Source organism: Martes martes (genome assembly GCF_963455335.1).
Source record: "Martes martes genome assembly, chromosome: 4".
In the NCBI taxonomy this organism is placed as follows: Eukaryota; Metazoa; Chordata; class Mammalia; order Carnivora; family Mustelidae; genus Martes; species Martes martes.
Genome location: NC_137891.1, coordinates 33343113 through 33364846, shown reverse-complemented (window position 1 = coordinate 33364846; position 21734 = coordinate 33343113). Strand labels below are relative to the sequence as shown.

The following is a 21734-nucleotide window of genomic DNA, read 5'->3' as shown; positions in this document are numbered from 1 at the left end:
ATTTCTTAAAAATGAATCACATATACACCTACCGTATGATCTAGCCATTCCTAGGTATTTTCCCCAAAAGAATGAAATCATGTGTTGATACAGAGACTTATATTCAAATGCTTATAGTGGTTTTATTTTCAACAGCCCCACAGTGGAAACAATCCCTGTTTCCACCAGCATGTTTAAGGAGAAATAAATGAGAATATGTCCATAATGTAGGATCACTACTCAGCAATCAAAAGAAATGATACATGCAACAATGTGGGAAAATATCAAAATAGTGACACCGCATGAAAAAAGCCAGGCCAGAAGGAAGGAATGAGTACATGGTGTATGGTTCCATCTATAAAATTCCAGAAAATACAAATGAACCCATAGTGACAGAGCAGTGGCCTTCTGAGGACGGGGCGGAGGGCAGTACCAGGGAACCCCAGGAGTGACAGATATGTTCACTGTCTTGACTGTGATGGTGATTGTGGGTCTACATGTATGTTGAAGCCTATCACATTACACATTTTGAATACATGTGGCTTGTTGTATGTCTATCATCTGAATAAAGTGGTGTTTCAAAGTGACTTGACTTTGAAATAGATGAAGGAAACCCAAGTGCCTATCGCTAAGTGAAAGAAACCAGTCTGAGAAAGCTATGTACTATATGATTCTTACTCTGACATTCTGGAAACAGTAAAACTATGGAGTTCGTAAAAAGATCGGTAGTTGGCAAGGGATAGGGGGAGAGAGGGATCAGGAGGTAGGAGCATGAGGATTTGGGGGGCAATGGAACAATTCTGTGGGACTGAATAGCCACTGTAATGGTGGGCACAGGTCATTACATGCATGTCCAAACCCAATGAATATATGACACCAAGAGCGATTTGTAATATAAACTATGGGATTTGGGGTGATTATGAGGGCTCCATGTAGATTTGTTGTAACAAATTTTCCACTCTGGTGTGAGATGTTGATAAGGAGGGAGGTTGTGCACGTGTGGGGACAGCGAGTATATGAGAAATTTCTGTACCTTCTTCAGTTCAATTTTTTTCTGTGAACTTAATACGCTCTGTAAGATAAAGTTTATATAAAAAAACTGGCTTGAACAATTGAGATAGTTGTCTCATTTATCAGGGGCCTGGGCTGGAGGTGGGGGAGCAGGTTCAGTGCAGAAGTGAGTGTAAAACACAGCAAGGCTTCCGTCTGGAGATAGCAGGAATGATCCAGATCTTTAACTGCAAAGGATATCCCTTGGATGACCTCAGAGAAACACTTGGGGATACCCCTCTGAGATTAAAAGGAAAGAGTTTTGGAGCAGAAACCACACAAGTGGACTCATGGGACAGAATTCTCTCATCGCTCACTCGACACATGAAACTTACTACCTCTTATGGGTCGCTCAGGAAAGACTACATCCATTTTTAAGGGGCTAAAAGCTACTAAGTGGCCCAAATGACCACACTTGTCTATGCCAGACCTTGCAGTCTCACAAAACACCCACCTCCTGTCTTGTTCTCCAGAGATCCCTGGCCTGGATGAATCACAAGTCTGAAGTGAACCTCGTATTTTCCATGCTTCCTGACTCATCAACACCAAAATCACCTCCGGAGCAGAGATTCCCCATGGCAGGAGAAAGAGTGTTAGATGCTCCTGACCCTTACTGGAATTTCAGCAGGGACTGACTGCTCCTTGCCCGCGCCCTCCCCCACAGCAGGCAGAATCCTAGACACACCCATGGTCCCCAGGCTCTGGTCTCAGAGTCAGGATGGTTGCTGCCTAGTGGGCCCCGCCCGCTACCGCTGTTCTGAAACTGTTTATCTCAGGAGTACAGAGACTCTCAAATTCTCCAGTCTCCTGCTAACTGCAGACTTTCAAAGTCATTAAGGAACGGTGAAGCTGATTCAGGGTAAAATTCCCAGCTGAGCCTAGCTTTCCTTTCCATGGTCTGAGTTCCCTGGAAGCCCAGGAAAGAAATCTTGGCAGCAACCGCTGAATGTCAGCGACCCAGCCCCTCAGCCTTAAGCGGCACCCACTTTTAGGAGCCTCCAAGGTCTGAACCCAACTGGCCACTATCGTGCCAAAGCTTGGGTGCTGCTGGGGGCTCACGGCTTCCCCTTGCTGGCCCCTGGGAGGCTGGGGGCACATTAGTTTCCTCCTCCCGGTGCTGCTTCTAGCAGCTGCCCCCAGATGCCCTCTTCTCAAACTGGCGACCCATCTCCCCTCCCAGCTCTCTGGACGGAAGGCCCCCTAGCCTCCCCAAGGGGACTGAGCCCCACCTCAGTGGTTTTCCTTCTTTTCTCCTTATCTCACCTCCTCCTAGCTTTGTTCTCCTTTGTAAGGTCGATATGCTAAATTTTCTCTGTTCTTCAAAAACTTCTCCTGGATGGCACAGTTGGTTAAGCATCTGACTCTTGATTTTGGCTCAGGTCCTGATCCCAAGATGGTGAGATCAGGCCCTGTGTCAGGCTCTACTCTCAGTGCAGAATCTGCTTGAGATTCTCTCTCTCCCTTTGCCTCTCCCCCCACTCATGCTCAGCTCTCTCTCTCAAATAAATAAATAAAATCTTTTTAAAAAAATTAATTAACTAATTAAAAAAAACCCCACAAAACCCCTGCTTCTGGACTATTATCTTCTCCCCTCTCCATTTCTACCCCCAACACTACTACAAAGGGACGTGGGCTTGCCTCTCTTCTCACCTCGGGTTCACCCCCAGCCCTCTACCAACCAGGCTCTTCCAAGAGCACAGTGACCTCCTAATCACCAAAGTCTAGGGCCATTTCTGGGGCTTCATTCTTCTTCCCACCTTACTGAACTCCAGTCTGCCTTTGGTTCTCCGTTCCCTCACCCATCCCTTTCTTGGGGTCCCCAAAGTTGCTTCTGGATTACCCCATCAGGCCCCCTCACTGCAGTCTGGACCTTCTTATTCAAATGAAAACACCTTGCTTCAGTGGTGCTTTTTACCTGCGGGACGGAGTCACCCCCTGACACCAGGGCTGTCAAGGCTGTGTTCCTCCAGCAGGCTTGCCCGCCTCATTTGGGACCGCCTGTTTCTAGCCCCTTAACCTCAGTCACATCCAGATTTTTGCAACTCTCTCATTTGTCTCCAGGCATTTATTTGCCTGTGTCATTTTGGTTCTGTCCAGAAGCCGCCCTTTCCCCCACCCCCCCACCCCCGCCCTTCCCTAGGTTAAACTTGCCCTTCGAACTCCCTGGAGGCAGCCGTGCTCCTGAAGCCTTCTCTGCATGTGTTTGGTGATCTTGATGGGTCCACAGAAGCTCTGGCCCTTTGAGTCCCAGGCCGGCACCCTGCAGCCCGGGACGCATCAGCCCAGCCCCTCACTCCTGCTCTTCTCTCTTTCCACCGTCTCCCTCTGAAAATCCACGGGGCCTCAGAGTTTCAACTTGCAACTCGGTTCAACAGAAATGCTCTGGATGGTAAGCCGCAGGCACTCTCCTGGCTACTTCTCAGCTCTCTATCTTTATCCCTTGTGTCTTCTCCTGAGCCCAGGACCATGTTCCTGACTGTTCACAGGATGGATATTTCCATCTGGACATCTATCTGGGACATTCTTTTTCTGGCCACATTCCCTGCGAACCTCCATGCTCTATGTGGTTTAGGTGGAAAGTTTTGATCATCACTGATTCCTTTCCTTCTCCCCCTCAGCTACCAGTTCTGTCCATTCAATCTCCACAGTCTAAGCAAACAGGTAAAACCCTCTATTTTGTATTTCCTTTCCATTACTCAGATCTGGTTGTGATGCTTAATGTTCTGGAGGAGTTTGGCTAGTGCCCAGATATTTGGTCAAATACTAATAGGGATGTTGATGTGAGGGTATTTTTTAGATGATATTAACTTTTTAATCAGTACATGTTGAGTAGTTATCCTCTATACTGTAGGTGGGCCTCATCCAATCAGTTGAAGGCCTTAAGAGGGTTAAAGCCTGAGGTCCTCCAAGAAAGAGGAAATTCGGTCTGCAATTCACCTTTGGACTTGTTACAATATCACCTCTTACTTGGGACTCTTGGCAGCTGGCTCACTCTGCCAGTTTGGTACTTGTCAGGCCCCACAACTATGTGGGTCAATTCCTTAAAATAAACCTATTTCTCCATACACACATTCCCCTTATTGGTTTCATTTCTCCGGAGAATGTTGACTAATACACTGGTCCTACCTCCTGACTGAGCTCCCTGCCCCCTGTACCCACTCCCCTCCAAGCTACTCCACTGATACTCACTGATTTTTTTTTTTTTGTAATATTAATTTGCTCACAACATTTGCTGAATACCTGTTGTTCATGCTGTTCAAAGCTGTGTCTCCCAGACATCATACATTTGGCTATCTTCGCCATGATGTTTGACCTGAGTTTTCTTTTTCTTTTTTACCTAAGTTTGCAGTGATTCATTTATCCACTTATTTTAGATTTTTCTTTTTATCAGCCCTTCTGCATTTTTTCAGGAATCCACGAATTTTAAGATAAAATCTCCTCCAGTTATATTATGGGTCTAAATTGAAAGGAGAACAATTTTGTAGAGGGGTTTTGAGGCTCCCCCAGCTCCCTCAAACCATACAAGCTGATCCTCTTGACTTGGAAGCTGAATTTCCAAGATGGTAAGATTGAGACACGTTACACAGACAATGACACCTCTCTTGGGTCATCAGTGCAGAGATGACCCCTTCATGCCTCTGGGACTGTGGATGGCAGTGGGGATGGTAAAGATTGTTGCTGTCCCCTTGCTGGGGGTGGGGTAGGGACAATAAGAGGGAGGGGAGAAGAAGACAGAGGGAAGAAACCCTCCAAATGTTCGTAACTCACTCTCCTGTGTTTGAAAATGCCTTATTTCGTTGTTTTCTAGTATTGATTTCTGGAACATCCATTCTGAGGAAAATACTGGAAAGAAATACGGATTTCCTTTGTGTCAATTATCCCCCTTGTCAATATTATGACTTAGTCACTTTGTTGGGGAAATAAAGATGCTGACTCAGGGCGATGTGACTGTCTCGTCACTTCTAGTTCCTTTTTTCCTGTTGTATATCAAAAGTCAGAGTCCACGGGAATCGCACTTTTGCACTCACAGAAGAACCTGAGAGGAACCTGTAAGTAAACTTTTCCAATATTTTGTTCTTGGAATTGCTTTTTCTTAATGGAGGAAAAAAAGTCAATTGGAATAAACAGTCGAGACCAGCGGATACTCTAAGCTCAGACAGTTTACCTGTGTATAGAAACACCAGAAAAAAAGTCTTGGCGGATGCCGGTCTGAGGGATCTGAATAACGTCATCTCAGAGCATGACTATCCTCTTCACAGAGCAGCTTGGCTTAACTTGCCCATTTCCCAGCTTTTGAAGAACCGGTGCCTGTTGGCCGAGCCTCCGGGCCGTGGGGAGGTACAGGGCTGGCGGGCCTGGCCCACCGCGGAAGGCTGCCCGGCTTCACGGACAGTGCCCTGCACAATGACAGACTGAACCGTTCCCTAAATGCTCTTCTGTTTACCTGGTAGCTTTCATTAATCTTTCCTTTCTTGTGTGGAGGTTGCTTTCACAGGGGAAGGCATTTGCTGGCTTTCCCAAGCAGGAACGATGAAAAGAAATGAGGATATTCATTGCACCTCAAAAGGAGGCCTCTGTGACGGCTCAAGTTGTTTTGGCCTCCGGACAGAACAGTGTGTTCCCAAGCAAACTTGGGAAGGAGTTTGCTTCTTCCCAAGCAAAGGGAGGAAGGAAGGAAGGAACGGAGGGAGGGAGGGAGGGATGGGGTGGGGGGAGGGAGGGGGGAGGGAGGAAGGAAGGAAAAAGGAAGGAAGGGCAGGCCAAGAAACCCTCCATTCTTCCGTTGTTCCTCTTAAAAGTCCGGAGCTGGAAAATGCCAGCCTGTAGAGCCCTGATCTGCTGCTCTCCTGTGCCCTTCATTTCAGACCCTTGAGCAAGCAGGAACTTTAGAACTCATCTAGCCCCAGGGGGCCGTGGTTCTGAGAGGTGACGTGACCTACCCAAGGTCACACAGCTCATTCTGGGTAGAAGCAGGCTAGACCACAGGTCTCCCATCTCCCTGCCCGGTGCTCTTTTCTCATTCTACCCTGACCTTTGTCCCAATTTCCTCTCAAATGAGAGTCCCATCAAGTCCCACAGATGGTGAGAGAGGGACTGGGTAGGTAGGTTCCCGCTGGCGGTTAGCAGAGCTGTCTGGGGGAGCACAGAAGGAATAGAAAGAATAGAAAACCCAGCTGTCTGGGTTTACTGCACCCCCTCAGCCCCCCCCCCCCCGGGGTGTCCACAGACTGCATCTGGGCCTGTGGAGCATAAGCCATTGGCTTCTTCATGGAAAGCAGGGGCAGAAGCTGATCTCACTTAATGGAAATGTTGGGATGCCAGACAAGGTGAGTGTTCCACAAGTAGGGAAAGAGGGAACTCATGAGACAGTCCCGAGATCCTGATCTCTAGGCCCCTCCACAAGGAAGTCCACCTTGATTTCTCCCGCATTTGCACTGAGGTTTCTCTCTGACAGCCCCAGAGCGGCACTGGGGACGTGCGTCTCCAATATCTCCCAATCTAGAAAGTTCCCGGGATAGGCCATTTGTTTGGAGGCTCTCGTTATTACTTCATGGCTGCGTGTGTCCTGGCTGCTTCCTGGGCCTTGTATGGGAAGCAAGAATGTGTTACACTTTGAGAAGGGATCTGTGCCCAAAGGACGGTGCCCAGGAACGCTGGACCCTCTGACTCCCCCACACAGTGGACCAGTAGGGCTCTGGGGTGGGGACTGGGGGACTTCGCTGCTGCCTCTGACATGTAACACCCTCCCGGGGAAAACAGCTAAACAGCGGAGGCCACTGTGTATGCCCCTCACAGCAGGTGTCTGCTGGTGCACACAGGGTTGATGGAGAAGCCTGGTGGCCGTTGTTTCCCATGGCAACAGCTCAGCTCTGCGTGAAAGCAGGCTGTGTGGCTCTCACCAGGGACCAGGGGCTCCTTATCACCAGCCCCATTTCCCGCCTTGCTCCCTCCCATCCAGCCACCCCAAAATTACTTTAACCCATGGAGGAAAGATGGAGCCTCCTCAGTGACTCTGGGTGTCGTGCCCCGCCCCCCCTTCCCGGGCTGCGGTGCAAACGGTAGTTTAGGGATAAAGGAAGGAAAGTGGTAATTAGTCTTGGAATATTACTGTGGGTCAAAGCAAGAAGCAGGTACTCTGTCCCGGGGAGGCAAGGATGTTGAGTCAGACAATAAACATTATGGATAATGGAGGCAAAACAAAGGGAAACGGCAGGGAAAAGGGATTGGGTTCGCCTTTCCTTGGCTCCTGGAAGAAGCAATGGAGAGAGGGAGGGAGGGGCTCCGGCCAGGAGCACAGAGAAGAGAACAGAGTTAAAGAGCTTTGGGCAAAAATAAATATTCCCAAGGCACAGAGAACAACATGTATGCATGAGACTGGAAACTGGCCTACAGGATGATTTTAAAATGTCCCAGGGGAGAAAAGGAAGGAAAGGCAATTCTGATGAGTGGAAAAGAGGAAGAATAAGGGAAGGAGGGGACAGAGCCGAGAGAAGGAAGAATGCGGATTCCCCAAAGACCACGGTTTGCAAACCGACCGTCAGTGACCAAAACCCAGCCAGTCAGAGTATTTAAAAACTATTTGAGCCAAGTTTGGTTTTATTTTTTAAGTCAGGAGTTGTCGCCTCCCCAAATCTAGATTTCTGGCTTCTTTTGAAAAAAAAAAAAAATCAGAAAATTTGGCCATACTGGGTCTCTATACAGCCTTGGAGACCATGGGCTAGGACAGAAGTTGCTGTCCCTAGAACTCAAACCGAGATCTGGGCTCTCCAGCCCTGAGACCCACCACCGGCTGCTCTGCACCCCGAACCCTGAGAAGTAGCTGTACCTCCTGATTTCCTTCATCCTTTCTGGTGCTTGTCTGACCCTTGTACTATTTAAAATGCCAAGTACTGCCCACCCCGGGCTGATTTTCTGGCGCAACAGAGTGTGGGCACCAGCACTGACCCTGGGAGAGAGGGCTTTTTGAGTTGATAATGCGGGGCCTTGGGGCCCAGACCTCAGACCAGGGAGGCCTTCGCCAAATGGGCTGGTTTAAGGGAAGAGTAAGTCCGAGCCTCAGGCTGGCTGGAACAGTCTCTAAGGAGAGCATGGAACAGGCCACAGCTGAGCACAGGGGTCAGCCCCGGGAGAGGAGCTCCACAGTCAGTTCTGGAGGGTTCCGTGGGCACCCGCTGGCCGTGGAGGTGCGAGACCCCGCATGCGGAGGGCGGTGCAAGGAGAGTGTATGCCGGCATTGTTAAAGCCACGTTCCAGCATGCGTGCACGATTGTAATTCTGGGCACATATTCCAAGCAAATTTAGAAGCTGCTCTTTGAAGATCATTTTAAGAAGGTCTAGAAAGCTGCCCATCCCGAACCCTGAGGGCCACTGGAATGTGGGTTAGAATCCTGGCTTTTCCACTTCTTAGCTGTGTGACCTTGGGCATGTTACTTGACCTCTCTGAGCTTCAATTCCCTCATCTAAAATATAGAGATATAAGAATAGCTGTAATATCTAGAGCTGCGAAGATTAGAAATAATGTACATCAGATGCTAACAGTGGCCAGGCACTCCGTTAACAAATTGCTAGCTATTACCTAGCGTTGCTATTAGTTGGCTAGTCTCAGAGGCATAGACTCTGGTTTGTCCACTTTTCTAATTACATGTTTGCCTGAAAGGTAAATTTGGTCTGTGGGAAATTTTAACTCTATTATCCAGGAACACTGGTGAGGATTTTAAAACAGGGTTCATGAAAAGTCAGAGATGAGATGCTGTCGTGGTAAAGGTAAAGCGGCAGGAACTGGGGTCTCACCCCCAGCTCTGTCTCTAATGCCAGGACAGCCTCCGTGAGTCCCCTCGCTTCTTTGGATTTTTGTTTCCTCATCCGTGGAAACCACTGGCTGGTGTCAGTCCTCTCGAGCTGCGTTGCTCAACTCAACGACACCAGCCACATGTGACTATTTAAATTGGAATTAATTAAAATTAAATAACGTTAAAAATTCAACTCTTCCGTCACATTGGCTCTATTTCCAGGGCTCGATCACCACATATGGCTAGCGTGACAGCACGGATATAGAACATTTCCATCACCACAGGAAGTGCTATCAGACAGGGCTGAACGCGCGAGCTTGCTACCCAGTGTCTGGTCCTCCACTGAGCGCCATCGGCCACCTGGGAACTTGTCAGAAAGACAGAGTCTCAGGTGCCATTCTAGACCCTTAGAAGCAAAATCTGCATTTTAACAAGGTTCCCCAGTGATCACAGACTCAAGTTTAAGAAGCTCTGATCTGTTAGATTCGTTTTAGCTCTAAAAATAAAATTCAGGAATCTGGGTATCTGCTTGGCAAAGTCTTGGGGAAAGAAAGAAGCTACCGGCTTGTCCAAATCCTGATTCATTGAATTGCCTCAAAGGAAAGAATTGAGGTCTTGTGATGGAAGTTCAGCAGGACACCCGCACCCCTGCAGGAGAAGAGGAAGGAACTCAGCAGGCCTCTGAAGGAGACCCGGTGACATCAGCGCTGGGAAGGCGGTGAATCCAGCTCTCAGTCACTATGCTTCCCATCATCCTGGGACATTCAGTCCTTTCCTGAAGGCTTCCAGAGAAGGGACATTCTCAATTTTTTGTGATGGCAAAAAAACCAAAACCAAAAACAAAAACAAAAAAGAAAAACAAACAAACAAACAAAAATAGGCAGTGCTTTCTGGCCGGGTCTTCCTAATGGGCTCGCTAAAGCTCCCCTTGTCAAACCTCACCAGGAAGGCGCTCAGGCAGATCTTACATTCAAGTAGGGCAAATGAGAAACAAATTGGAGAAGAAATCAAGGCCACGTTCAACAGTGACAGTAAGGGCAGACTAAACACAAGCTTCTGGGCATGTGGTCCAAACCCAGGTCTGTGGCTTGAACTGTAAAACAGAGAATGTACAACCAGAATGTACACTCTGGAAAATGGTATGGAGGTTCCTCAAAAGGTTGAAAATAGAGCTACCCTATGTCCCAGCAATTGCACTATTGGGTATTTACCACAACGATACAAATGTAGTGATTTGAAGGGGCACCTGCACCCCAATATTTATAGCAGCAATGTCCACAACAGCCAAACTATGGAGAGGCCCAGATGTCCATCGGTAGACAAATGGATAAAGAAGAGGTGGCACATGTTATAACGGAATATTATGCAGCCATCAAAAAGAACAAGATCTTGCCATTTGCAAATTTGCAGATGGAATCAGAGGGTATTACATTGAGCAAAATAAGTCAGAGAAAGACAATTATCATGTGATTTCACTCATATGTGGAATTTAAGAAACAAAACAGATGAACAGAGGGCAAGGGAAGGAAACACAAACTAAGAGGAAATCAGAGAGGGAGAAAAACCATATGAGACTCTTAACTATAGGAAACAAACTGAGGGCTGCTGGTGGGGAGGTGGGTGGGAGGAAGGGATAATTGGATGATGGGCATTAAGTAGGGCATATGATGTAATGAGCACTGGGTGTTATTTGCAACTGATGACTCACTGAATTCTACCTCTGGGAAAAAGAAAATAAATAAATGAAATAGAGAATGCATTCAGTCCTCTCCTTGCAGAAAGTTTTGGTGTCTTTTGGTGACGTGCTGTTTTCAGTATAATAACAAGGAAGATAATATTAGATCTGTTGCTCATTAAGAAAACATGCGCCTCTTACAGGACAAAATTGCAGTCATATATCTTATTTAATTGATATTAGTTTTTATTGTCCAATGTTGCAGTTTTAATGTGTCCATAAATCTGTTTCTTACTTTCAGAGAAATATCTGTATTAAGAACACCCTGTGCAAGAATGAAGGCAAGAGAAGGGAAATATGAATCCAAAATATATATTATTAATTTTTTAGGAAGCAAGCAAAATGGTGCCTCATAAAGGATATTAGTGGGAAAAAACAGCTGGGATTTCTGATTTACTTTAAAGAAAAATCTGCTGATTTGAGACAGAGCTTTCTAGGACCAACTATCCTGATGCGGGGCAGGGGCAGGGGGGAATGATCAGATAGAAATGAGTTTGTGATCTACAGGTCAGCTCTTAAGCGGTCACTGGCAGAAAGTCTAACATGTTTCCAGCAGAGACACACCGAGCTGAGTTCCGGTCACGTACTCTGGAGTCAGGGAATCTGGCCATGGTGCTGGGGGCAAGGAGCTGCCCCAGGAGGCAGGGAGACCAGATCTGAGCTCCACTGTACCACCGACTGTCTGTGGGACTGCTGACAGATTTCAGCGAGCCCCTGAAGCCTCCGTTTCTGTGTGAAAGGCAAAGGGTCCTTAGGATGGAGGGAGATGCTTTCCGGAAAGTAAGCAGAAGAGGCAGTGAATCCCTTTTAGTGGATCGTCTAGTCTAATAACGGTTTGGGGTCAAATCGTCAAATCCAAAGCTGTGACAAAGAAAGCAAAGAGGGCTACGCCCAGGAGGGGAGGCAGCACTTGGGACCCACTCTGATGCAAGGTATCCTGCCCACGGCCCACCCGCTCCGCTGATGGCTGCTGTCCCCCTGTCCGGGCCACGGGACAGCTCTGACTCAGGGTGGCAGTGCTGGGGAAAGCTTGGGAGCACAGAAGCCCTTCGGAGATTTCCAGGGATCAGAGTGGAGCAGAATGGGGTCAGCGCACGGGAGCACTGCCAACCTCTAAACCAACCCCAGACTCCAAAAGGAGGCAAGCGTGCAGGAGAAGAGAATTACGTCCTTCTGCTGGTGCCCGTTCTAGTGGTTATTCCAATTCCCTTCCGGATAGAGTGAGAACATCCTCTTAGGCTGAATTCTGAATCTCTGATAAGGCCGGTCCCACCTGGTAATTAATGACCCTTCCTCAACAGTTTCTTCCTCTCCAGATCTCTTTTCTGTACGGAGCATCTCCCTTCACAAGACAGGAACTGCAAACCCTCTGTATTATTGCAGGAGAAACTTCCACAGGTTTGTTCCTCACCTGCCTGTTTCCGCATTTCCTGCTTGCCCTTCATTCGCCTCGTTCATCCCGAACACAGAAAGACTGGCTTCTCCACCTTGAGCTGCTCAGTGCCTGCCAATGCCCGGACAGGTCTGCCACCCTCGGTATAATCCACGGGCTCAAGCCGTGTCCGGCTACTCCAGAAATCCAGCTCCTGATGGAAAACTGATGTGAGGAGGGGTGTATGTGACCGTGTTTAAAATCCAATCCGTGTCTTCATTAAAATCCCATGAATATGTTATAACCCTCATTAGATGTTTTCCTGCAAATCAGGAAAGAAATGTCTCAAATTGATTTTATGTGGTTCCCAATGAACCCAAGACTCTGAGGGCATCACAGAACTAAATATGTGTGGCCGACCGGGTGGCAGCAGCCCCATAGCACCTTCGTTTGGATGATGCCGCATCTGGGAAAAGAGAAATGGTGATTAACTCAGTGACAAAATATTCTTATTTTCCTTGCGAGATCCTTGGGGGAGAACTGCCCTCAGAGGGTAGGGGTGGGTGAGCCAACGTCACAGAGCAGAGACACGCTGGCCCCAGTCCAGGGCCGCGTTTAAGTTTGGATGCCCTCGGCATGCTTCTGGTCTGCAAAATTAGAGCACGAGAAAAGAGATGACTATCAAAAAGTGATCTTACGGAACTCCATGCATGGAAATTTCAGCCTGTCCATCAGCCGAGGTTTTGTTGGAATTATGAAGATCCGTGATACAGTATTGCTGCTTTTATCGGTTAACAATCACAGCTTAATAAAGCACATAGAATTCAATGGGTTAGAAGTTGGTCAGGAGGGCCTCCTTCAGCTGTCTGGCACTCGGCTGGCTCTTGGTTGATGGAAGTGACCGACCCTGTAGTCTTTGTCCTCCAGCAGCCCAACCTGGTGTGATAGGCTGAACAATGTACCCCCCCACCCCCACCCCAAGATGCCCATGTCCTGACGCCCAAAACCCATGACTATGTTATTCCGCACAATGATAGAGGCTCTACATATGGGATTAAATTAAGAAGCTTGAGATGGGGAGAAGCTCCTGGATATCAGGGTGAGCCCAATATGATCGCAGGGGTCCTTATAAAGGGAGGCAGAAGGATCAGAGTCCTAGAAGAGATAAGGATGGAAGCAGAGGTCCAAGAGAAAGAAAAACATGCAGCATTGCTGGCTTTGAGAGGGAGGAAGAGTCCATGAGCTTCCAGAAGCTGCAAAAAGTGAGGAAACGGATTCTCCCCTAGAACCTCCAGAAGGAACACAGCTCTCTGGACCCATTTTAGACCTGATCTCCAGAACTATAAGAGAATCACTAGGTGTTTCTATCAGCCTCTAGGCTTGTGGCTGTTTGCTACAGCAGCAGTGGGAGACTAACACACGGGGATATGACAAGAAGTTAGGAGGAGGGTTCCGAGAGAGAAGCAGGGGTGAATCAGACTCAGGATTGGCACTCTGCCACTTCTGCCCCATTCTACTTGCCAAAGATATCACCAAGCCATTCTGAAGTCAAGGATTGGAGAAATAGACCCACCTCTTGATGGATTATTCTCTTTCTCTCGCCTCTTGATGGGAGAAGCCATAAAGTCCTATTGGAAGGGGTGCGGAGATGGAGACGGGTAAAGAATTATGACCACCGTTGGCCTCCAGTCTACCACCATGAGCTTTACACAGTGACAGGGGACATTCAAAAGCAACGTCTGACCCTGGTGTTCTTTTTTATTTCCAGGGACGCAGGCAGCATGGGTGTCTGGAACTCAGTTGCTGTCGTCTTCCTAAGTCTTTGGGGGATGTATGTGTCTCCCAGAAGCCCTGGCTGGATGGCCTTTATCCAACACTGCGGAGTCTGCTGTTTTGTGGCTTTCCTTTCAGTAGGGCTTCTCTCTGTGGCCTCCTCCTGGCTTCTGTCCTCACTCACGGTCTTCAGCACCTCCTGGGTGATCACTGGCGCTCTCCTCTGCTGCTCCAAGCATGCACGATGTTTCATTCTTCTCTTCTTCCTCTCTTGTGGCCTGCGGGAAGGCAAGAGCGCCTTGATGGCCGCCGGCACGGGGACAGTAATCTTTGGACACGTGGAAAATATTTTTCACAACTTCAAAGGTCTCCTGGACGGTATGACTTGCAACCTAAGGGCAAAGAGCTTTTCCATACATTTTCCACTTTTGCAAAAATATATTGAAGCAATTCAGTGGATTTATGGCCTTGACACTCACCTGAACCTATTTGATGACCTTATTTCTTGGAACCAGACTCTGGCGGTCTCTCTCTTCAGTCCCACTCAAGCCCTGGAGGCACAGTTAAATGACACCAAAGGCCAGGCCCTGGGTGTCTTGTACCAGATGGTGACAGCGACAGAGGCATTGTCCTCGCTGGGTCGGCAGCTGCTTGCCCTTACAGGGCTTCTCCTGGTGCTGCTTGGCACCGGCCTCTTCATGAAGCGATTTTTGGACCCCAGCAGTTGGAAGTTTGAAAACATCTTCATCACCAAACAATTTGTTCATTTCGACGAAACAGAGAGGCGTCTACAGAGGCCCGGCGTCCTCCCGCTGAGTAAGGAGGAAAGGAAGAAATACGTCACCATCCCGTCTTTCTGGTTGTCTCTGAAAGAAAGGAGAAACCTGGGGCTGTTTTTCTTCCCCATACTCACCCACCTCTACATTTGGGTGCTGTTCGCAGCCATCGATTATCTGCTGTATCGGCTCATTCTCTCAGTGAGCGACCGTTTCCGAAGCTTGCCCAGGCTTGAGGTTCACTTGAAACTGCACAAAGAGGTAGGCGCAGGCCGGCGGCGTGTACTGGCTATTTGCTGGGGTGTCTTAAGAAGGACCGTGACCTTCCCAGAGCAGGGCAGTGTCTTCCTCACCTTTGGATCCCCGTGACGGCACAGCGCCTGGCATGTTGGCATTATTGATGCCCAATAATTGTTGGTGAAATTGATTCAAAGTCCTACTGTTCCAGTATGATATCAGTCTGAACATCTCAGGTCACTGTGTTAGCTTCCCGGGGCCGCTGTAACAAACGAACACAAAATGGGTGGTTCGAAACAACAAAAATGGCTTCTCTTATAGTTCTGGGGGTAAGAAGTCCAAAATCAGTATCACTGGGCTGAAATCAAGTGTTGGCAATGCCACACTCACTTGTGACTCTGGGGGAGAATCCATGAGGGGCTGCTCTCAGCTTCTGGTGGTTTGTCGCTTTCCATGGCTGGTGGCTCAGCCCTCCACCTTCATTTCTGTCTTTGCTTCGTCTCCTCCTCTGTGTATATAAAATCTCTGCTTCTCTCTTAAAGGATGCGTGTGATTGTATCAGAGCTCACTAGGCTAATCGGGGTAAATTCTCCAGCTCAAGATCCTTGACTTGGTCACTTCTGCCAAGTCCCTTTTTTCCAAATAAAGTAACATTTATAGATTTGGGGCGTTAGGATCTTATATCACGGGGGGGGTGCATTTTTAGCTTTCTATAGTCAGCAAACCCTGAAATGTAGGAATCAGTGTTTCTGATATGGAACATGAAGTTGGTTCTCAAGCGAGAGTACCTGGCATGAACCAAGGGTCCTTCTTCCTCTCTCTGTCAGACCTGTGCAAGTAGACTTTGAGCACCTTTTGTGAATGAGAGCTTCTCTTCTTTGAATCTTGAGCCCTTCTACAACACAAGAGGCCTCCCAGTGTGTGCACATAGCATTTAAGAGGATGGTCACTGAAAAAAAGGGCTCCTAGGTAACCAAATGTTACCGCTGGTGCTAGAAGGTGGTAATAGCCCCTAGAACAATGAAAACAACTACCTTGTTTTTTTTAGGTTAGTGGTTCTCAACCTTAAGTATGTTTTAAGTATTTCCTGGGAAGGATGCAGAGTCTCAGGCTTTAAATTACAGAGAATCTGTTTTCAAAAAGAGAATAACTTTAATAAGCACTCCGTGTGACTTCAAAGTAGGTGGTCCGTGACTTTGAGACACTTTGGCTCAGACACCCAAAAGCAGGGACCTTCTAAACCAGTGGTTATCTCCTGTGGCTGCATGGTGTCATCACTGTGGACCTGAGCAAGCAGATGAACTCCCCAAGAATCAGATTTCAATGGATGGGGGAGAGGCTGGGGTGGGGGATTTTTTTAAAAACTCTCCAAGTAATTGGGCTGTGCGGCCAAGATTGAGAACCACTGTTCTAAACTCCACCCAAAAGAATGGAGCCGGAGGCCATTGGATGGGTGGATGATAATCTTAATTAGTCAAGACAGTGTTTCCCTAAACCGGTGTCCCCTGAGTCTCAGGGAATCTGCCTTTCTCTCCTTTGTTCTTGCTCCTCTTAGCAGCTGTGTCCCCAGCCAAGAAGACCATGGTTTTTGCGCATCCCAATTTTCTCTTTTCCCTGGGGAAGTGTGTGATTATGTGGGCATTTCAGAGGATGTGGATATCGTCGGATATTGCCTTGATTTCTTTTAAACGCAGAGGCTGTGAAGCTGAGCTAGGTGGGATGTGTGCGTGCGCGTGCCTGTGTGCGTGCATGGTGTGTGAGTGGGTATGGGAGTGTTGCGCGTGCTGGGGCGGAGTGCGCTAGCCTGGGGTGGTGAAAACCCCGACAGCTGTCTCCACATGTCTGATTTTCCCTTGCTAGCTTTTGTCAGCTACAGTAGGGGAACTCTTAGAAGGAAATGTCAGAAAACGTGTCTGCAAGCCTTCCTTGGAAGCCCTGTTTTCCATGGCTCTCTTTATCTCCGGGCCTGATGTCCTCCTGTAGCGTCCATACTCTCCCTCCTTGCTTCTGGCTCCGCCCCTTCTGGTTCTGGGCTGTTTCTCAGACTTGATTACCCCCAGCACTCTACTGCCCCTAAAGAATTCAGTAAATTCCAAGATCCCTGTTCCTGGAGATATCTGGAGCAGGGGGCATAGGAGATCGGGGTTTCAAGTGAAATCCAAACTAGATTTCCAGACATGCTTGATGTGGGAGGGAGAGGCTGGCAGGTTAAAGGACCTCTTCCCACCCCTCCCCCAATGCATTCTCCTTTGTCTTTCTTCCTTGCTGGGTTCTTCCTCTCCTCTCTTCCCTGTTTCTTTCTCTCACATTTATTTCTCCCACAGACAATACCCATGCCTGCTTTGTGAATTCTCACCATTTTAGACAGAGAAAAGCAAGTTCTGCCTCTCAAAAAAACGCCCAGAAACTTTTCAATGACAATGTCCTGACAAATACATTTTTGGGCATCACTGGGAGCGGGGATGCAAAGATGTCTAAGCTTTCTGCTGCTACCCTGGCGGACTCACATCCTGGTGGGGGAGGCCGCCACGCGATCTCACACAGCGACAGCGGGGCAGTGGGCGCTGGGGCAGATGTGCCTAAGAGACTGCCTGCCGTGGGGGCTCCTCTCAGACTCTCTCCTGCCGTGCCTGGAGGATTGCAGTCAGCAGCCAGCTCCTCGGACCCGCCATGGGGCTGCCCTTATCCCAGGATGCCCTTGGAGGCTCCTGGTCCCTCCGTTGTTGCAGGATTGCAAAGGAGACGTCCAGCAGGGGAGAGAACCATCCCCTCAAGGTTTTGCCAGGATTCCTCTCCCACCCTCATAGGATTTTACATAAATATTTTAAGTAAAGAAGAAAGAAGGGAAATGACCCAAAGTGAGCTAGCTGGATGGGTGGACATGGAAAGAGAAAATAGCCAGTGCTGTTACTTAACCAGCCCCTACTTGTGCACAGAATTTGTCCTCATCGACTTCTCAGGACAGTCTGATACCAGAGCAGGTCCTCGGTCCATACTCAGCACTGTCTGGGCAAATTGTTTACTTAAGAGAGGTAAACACATTTTAAAACATCAGGGTACCATTGAGTATATTGCTCAGCATTTTGAGAGAATTCATTTCTCTTCCACATTACCCTCCGCCAACCCCATACGAAAACGTTGACTCAATCTTTATGAAGCCCTGACTCCCAATTGCACAATCCCCGGTTAGACTCCTAGACTAAGTAACTCCTCCCAGACCGGACACCCGCTGCTTTCTTATTGCAGGATTTCTCATCACTGACTCAGTCGATGTGCTCGCTTCTTCAATAGTATTAAAAAGAGTGCAGGCCTTCGCTCTGGGGACTGAAATCTCTCTATTTAATTGTAGGTGAACTGTCTTTTTAATAAGAGAAAAGGAGAGGCAGCACAATGCTTTTCATTGCTTAGGCACAGTGCTGGGGAAATTACAGACGTTTATAGAGAGGTCCCAGATCTTTTTTTCCTTTTATTTATTTTTTTATTTATATTTTTTCTGAGAGGTCCCAGATTTGAAGTGTCCAGACTCTTCACAGGGACTGGGGTAGATCAGGATGTACTCTGTTCTCTAGGTGTGGTTGTGTTCTTTTGGAGAAGTCATTTCCTTCTCCCTGGCCCCAGGGCTCTGGGGTGCAGCAGTGATAATAACTTACTAAGCACTCCCGTCTGTAAGGTTAATGCTCCATCCCACGGTGCTTCATTTACACTGGGAGTAGTTTATTCATGGGCAGGATCTGGTCCATTAATTCCTGTTTTACCAAATTAGAAAACAAATCCACTGAGAGATGAAATGACTTTCTCAGGTCAGGAGAAACAAAGTCCTGAATCAGCACACACTTCTCTTGCTGGTGGTTTGGCTGCGTGGTTCAATGTCATCTCTGCCCTCTGTGTCAGTCTGCTGAGGGCAACTGGTTTGCACTCTTGCCTTCAAGCAGAAAGGAACACATTCCACCTGAACGTCCAGGAAAAATGAGAAAATGTCCTGTTTGAGACCTCTCCAGATAAGATTTAAAGCCACCTTCAGGAAATGCTATTTTTAGTATGCTTAACTAAGAATAATTCTCCACCTCACCCCCCAAAGTCTAGAAGGTTGATTCAGAACATAATTTAATGCTTCCACATCTTTGTGACGTTGTGGTCTGCCGTCAAGGTATTGGTCAAGATGGAGGGTATGACTGGTCTGTGTTCCAAAAATCTCCTCCAGGGGAGCTAAAACCATCTTTCTCAGTCCCACATGTCCTACAGGGTAGAAACAGGTGTTCTGTAAAACTGGGTTATGTGGTCAAATTTGTCAGGAGAACCACTGGCAGAAGTTAAATGGGTTTCTTTGTCTTCTTCCCAGAGACTTCAGTAGTCTCAGGGGCATCCTGACTCTGCAAAGAAAGGACAGAGTACACAAACTCATCTGATACCCTTCTCTCAAGGAAATCTCTATTTCCACGAACCCACTTTGGAAAAAGCCTGTGATAGTTTCAAATAAGACTCAGCCCTTCTCTTTACTCTGATCCTAGCCCACGGGGTGGGGGGGGGGGGCACCATAGCTGTCCAGCCAGAGCTCCCTCACATTGTAAGATAAATGCTGTCCATCGCAAGGCAGGATTGAGAAAGACCAGGACTAAGGGCAACCATGGCATGAATCCTTTTTTTTTTTTTAAAGATTTTATTTATTTATTTGACAGACGGAGATCATAAGTAGGCAGAGAGGCAGGCAGAGAGAGAGGGGGAAGCAGGCTCCCTGCTGAGCAGAGAGCCCGATGCGGGGCTTGATCCCAGGACCCTGAGATCATGACCTGAGCCGAAGGCAGAGGCTTAACCCACTGAGCCACCCAGGCGCCCCCCGCCCCATGGCATGAATCTTAAGGATTTTCTTCTTTCCTTCTAGGAGCAAGGAACTCAAGACATCATCCATGATTCTTCCTTTCACATATCTCTGTTCGAACCCACCTGCATCCCTGAACCAAAGCTCCTTCTGTCTAAGACCTGGATTCCTCTCAGCATCATTCTTGTGATTCTAGTGGTACTGGGCTTGCTGTCTTCCATCTTGACGCAACTCAAAATCCTGGTGTTGGCCTCCTTCTACCCCAGCGTGCAGGCCGCCCGCATCCGATATCTGCATGGGAAGCTACTGAAGAAAAGATCAAAGCAGGCGGTGGGAGAAGGAAGCAGTCAACAGTGTCCCTACTTCACTAAGGCAAGGCCAAGACGGGGGTATGACATGTCATGAAGGAGATTTTGAGTTTGAAGGGCAAGTGCGCTTTCAAAGCCCTCTTCCGCTTCACATTAGGGCTCACATTCCCAGTAACAGACGGGACATTGCGGGTGGGGGCGGGGAAAGTTACCAGATGTGCGTGGCTAAGGCTCTTAGCTTCTTGATGTTGGGCGCTGGTCCAGGTGATTCTACAAGCTATTTTTCAAAACACTGATTTTAAGTGGACACATTCAGTCATGAGGTAGAGAGACTGGTGGGAAGACCCTCTGCGGTGATTATTAATGGAGAGATCGCAATTCAAGTCATTTATCACGCCAGGGACACCTGCATAACAGAGGGTACTAGTAAACTGCCAAGAATGTGTTCATTCTCCAGCATTAAAATATATGTCTGGTGTATATAGGTGATGATGATGATTTTATGTATATGACACTCATGCATGTTGTGAATATGGTAACCTCATGACTTCCTACAGATAAAATGAATGCTGGTCAAAGATTTTGTTTAACTAATTAATTAACGAGAGAACAGAAAGAAATTCTGACCAACTCAAAGAACAATTCAAAGCACACATATGTAAGCCTGCAGGAGCACCAAAATGAATGAGCTTACTAGATGTAAAACTGGCTTCTTCCCCAAGGTGAGTGGGAGGATTAATTGCACTCCACGGGGAGAAAGTCATTTACACGTCCATGGACGAGAATCATTTGCACTGTTGTTCTCGGCTCCCGACAACTTACAGAGTTGGAAAATAGTTCATAAGTAATGAAAGACTAAGATAACCCACAAGGATCAGTTTCTGCTCATTCTGAAGTGTTTTTCTGCATTTTTCCTGACGCCAGCCGTCGCACGATGAAAAGTTTATGTCAGAGGCACATGAAATGACTCTAATGCTCATTCATCCATCTTTTTTGTCTCTTCAGATTCACTTCTGGCTTCCAGTCCTGAAAATGATTAGGAAGAAACGAACAGGCCTGGCAGTTGAAGGCAATCCGTGAGAGACTCCGAGGAGCTCCGCGGCCATATGGCTGCGACCGTTCTCCTGGGCTCTGCCCCCGCAGGTCCCCATGCCTGCCCCACTGCAGAGAACTGTGCTCTGTGCACCTGCTGGGGTTTGTGCCAAAGCCAAGCCACTTTTCTTCATAAGGCCAAAGGGCTACCAGGTAAATGGCATTGTCATCTGTCTTCCAAACAAGGCACAGGATCCGGACTGTGTCATAGTATAGCAGAGAAGTCTGAGCATAGAGTAATATTCAAGGGGGAAAAAAAAGAACAAAAATTAGGAAAAAATCAAAATCACTACTGCAGGTTTATAGGCAAATGCCAAGGAGAGTATACACGTTTAATGCCAGGAAAATATCTTTAAACTCTTCTGTCCTTTCTCTGCCCTTTGAAATATCGTTCACAGCTATTCCCTACCCCCAGCACTGTCTGCCCTCCCCTGTCCTTATTCAAACAACAAAGACTTTCTCTGAAACCCTTATCTAGCAGCTCCTAATTTCTCTTCACCACCACCTCCGCTCAAGTCTCTTCATTCCTGGAGCACTTCTATCAAACCCTCTATCAGATATTTAGGCCACATGTATCCAAACCACAGGAAGTGTTTGTTAAAAGGACCATCTTGGGCTGCTTTCTACGATGCTCAGTGTAGACGACACAGTATAGGGGCCTAATTTCCCCTAAACCCCAAATATCTAAGAGGGAGAAAAACCTGCCCAAATATTGATTCCATTATCTCCAAAGCCCCTGAGTGAGAGAGAAATAAAGCATCATTAAAATTTTCTAATATTTTAACTATTCATTTTTTTTTTTTTTT

General features: G+C 47.7%; 1 protein-coding gene and 1 long non-coding RNA gene across 2 annotated transcripts; one reads left to right on the top strand and one right to left on the bottom strand.

Moving 5' to 3' along the window:
- Nucleotides 1-13707: 13707 nt before the first annotated feature.
- Nucleotides 13708-21367, top strand: DCSTAMP (dendrocyte expressed seven transmembrane protein; the record flags this gene model as incomplete). The annotated part of the gene is made up of 3 exons (XM_080802317.1): nucleotides 13708-14736; nucleotides 19592-19900; nucleotides 20842-21367. 3 exons carry the CDS (start codon nucleotides 13708-13710, stop codon nucleotides 20914-20916), a joined length of 1413 nt encoding a protein of 470 aa, XP_080658443.1. The 3' UTR covers nucleotides 20917-21367.
- Nucleotides 19712-20942, bottom strand: LOC308342104. Its single transcript, XR_013966747.1, has 3 exons — nucleotides 20531-20942; nucleotides 20049-20242; nucleotides 19712-19834 (listed from the first exon to the last, which is right to left on the bottom strand). It is a non-coding gene; the product is annotated as an uncharacterized lncRNA (long non-coding RNA).
- Nucleotides 21368-21734: the final 367 nt, after the last annotated feature.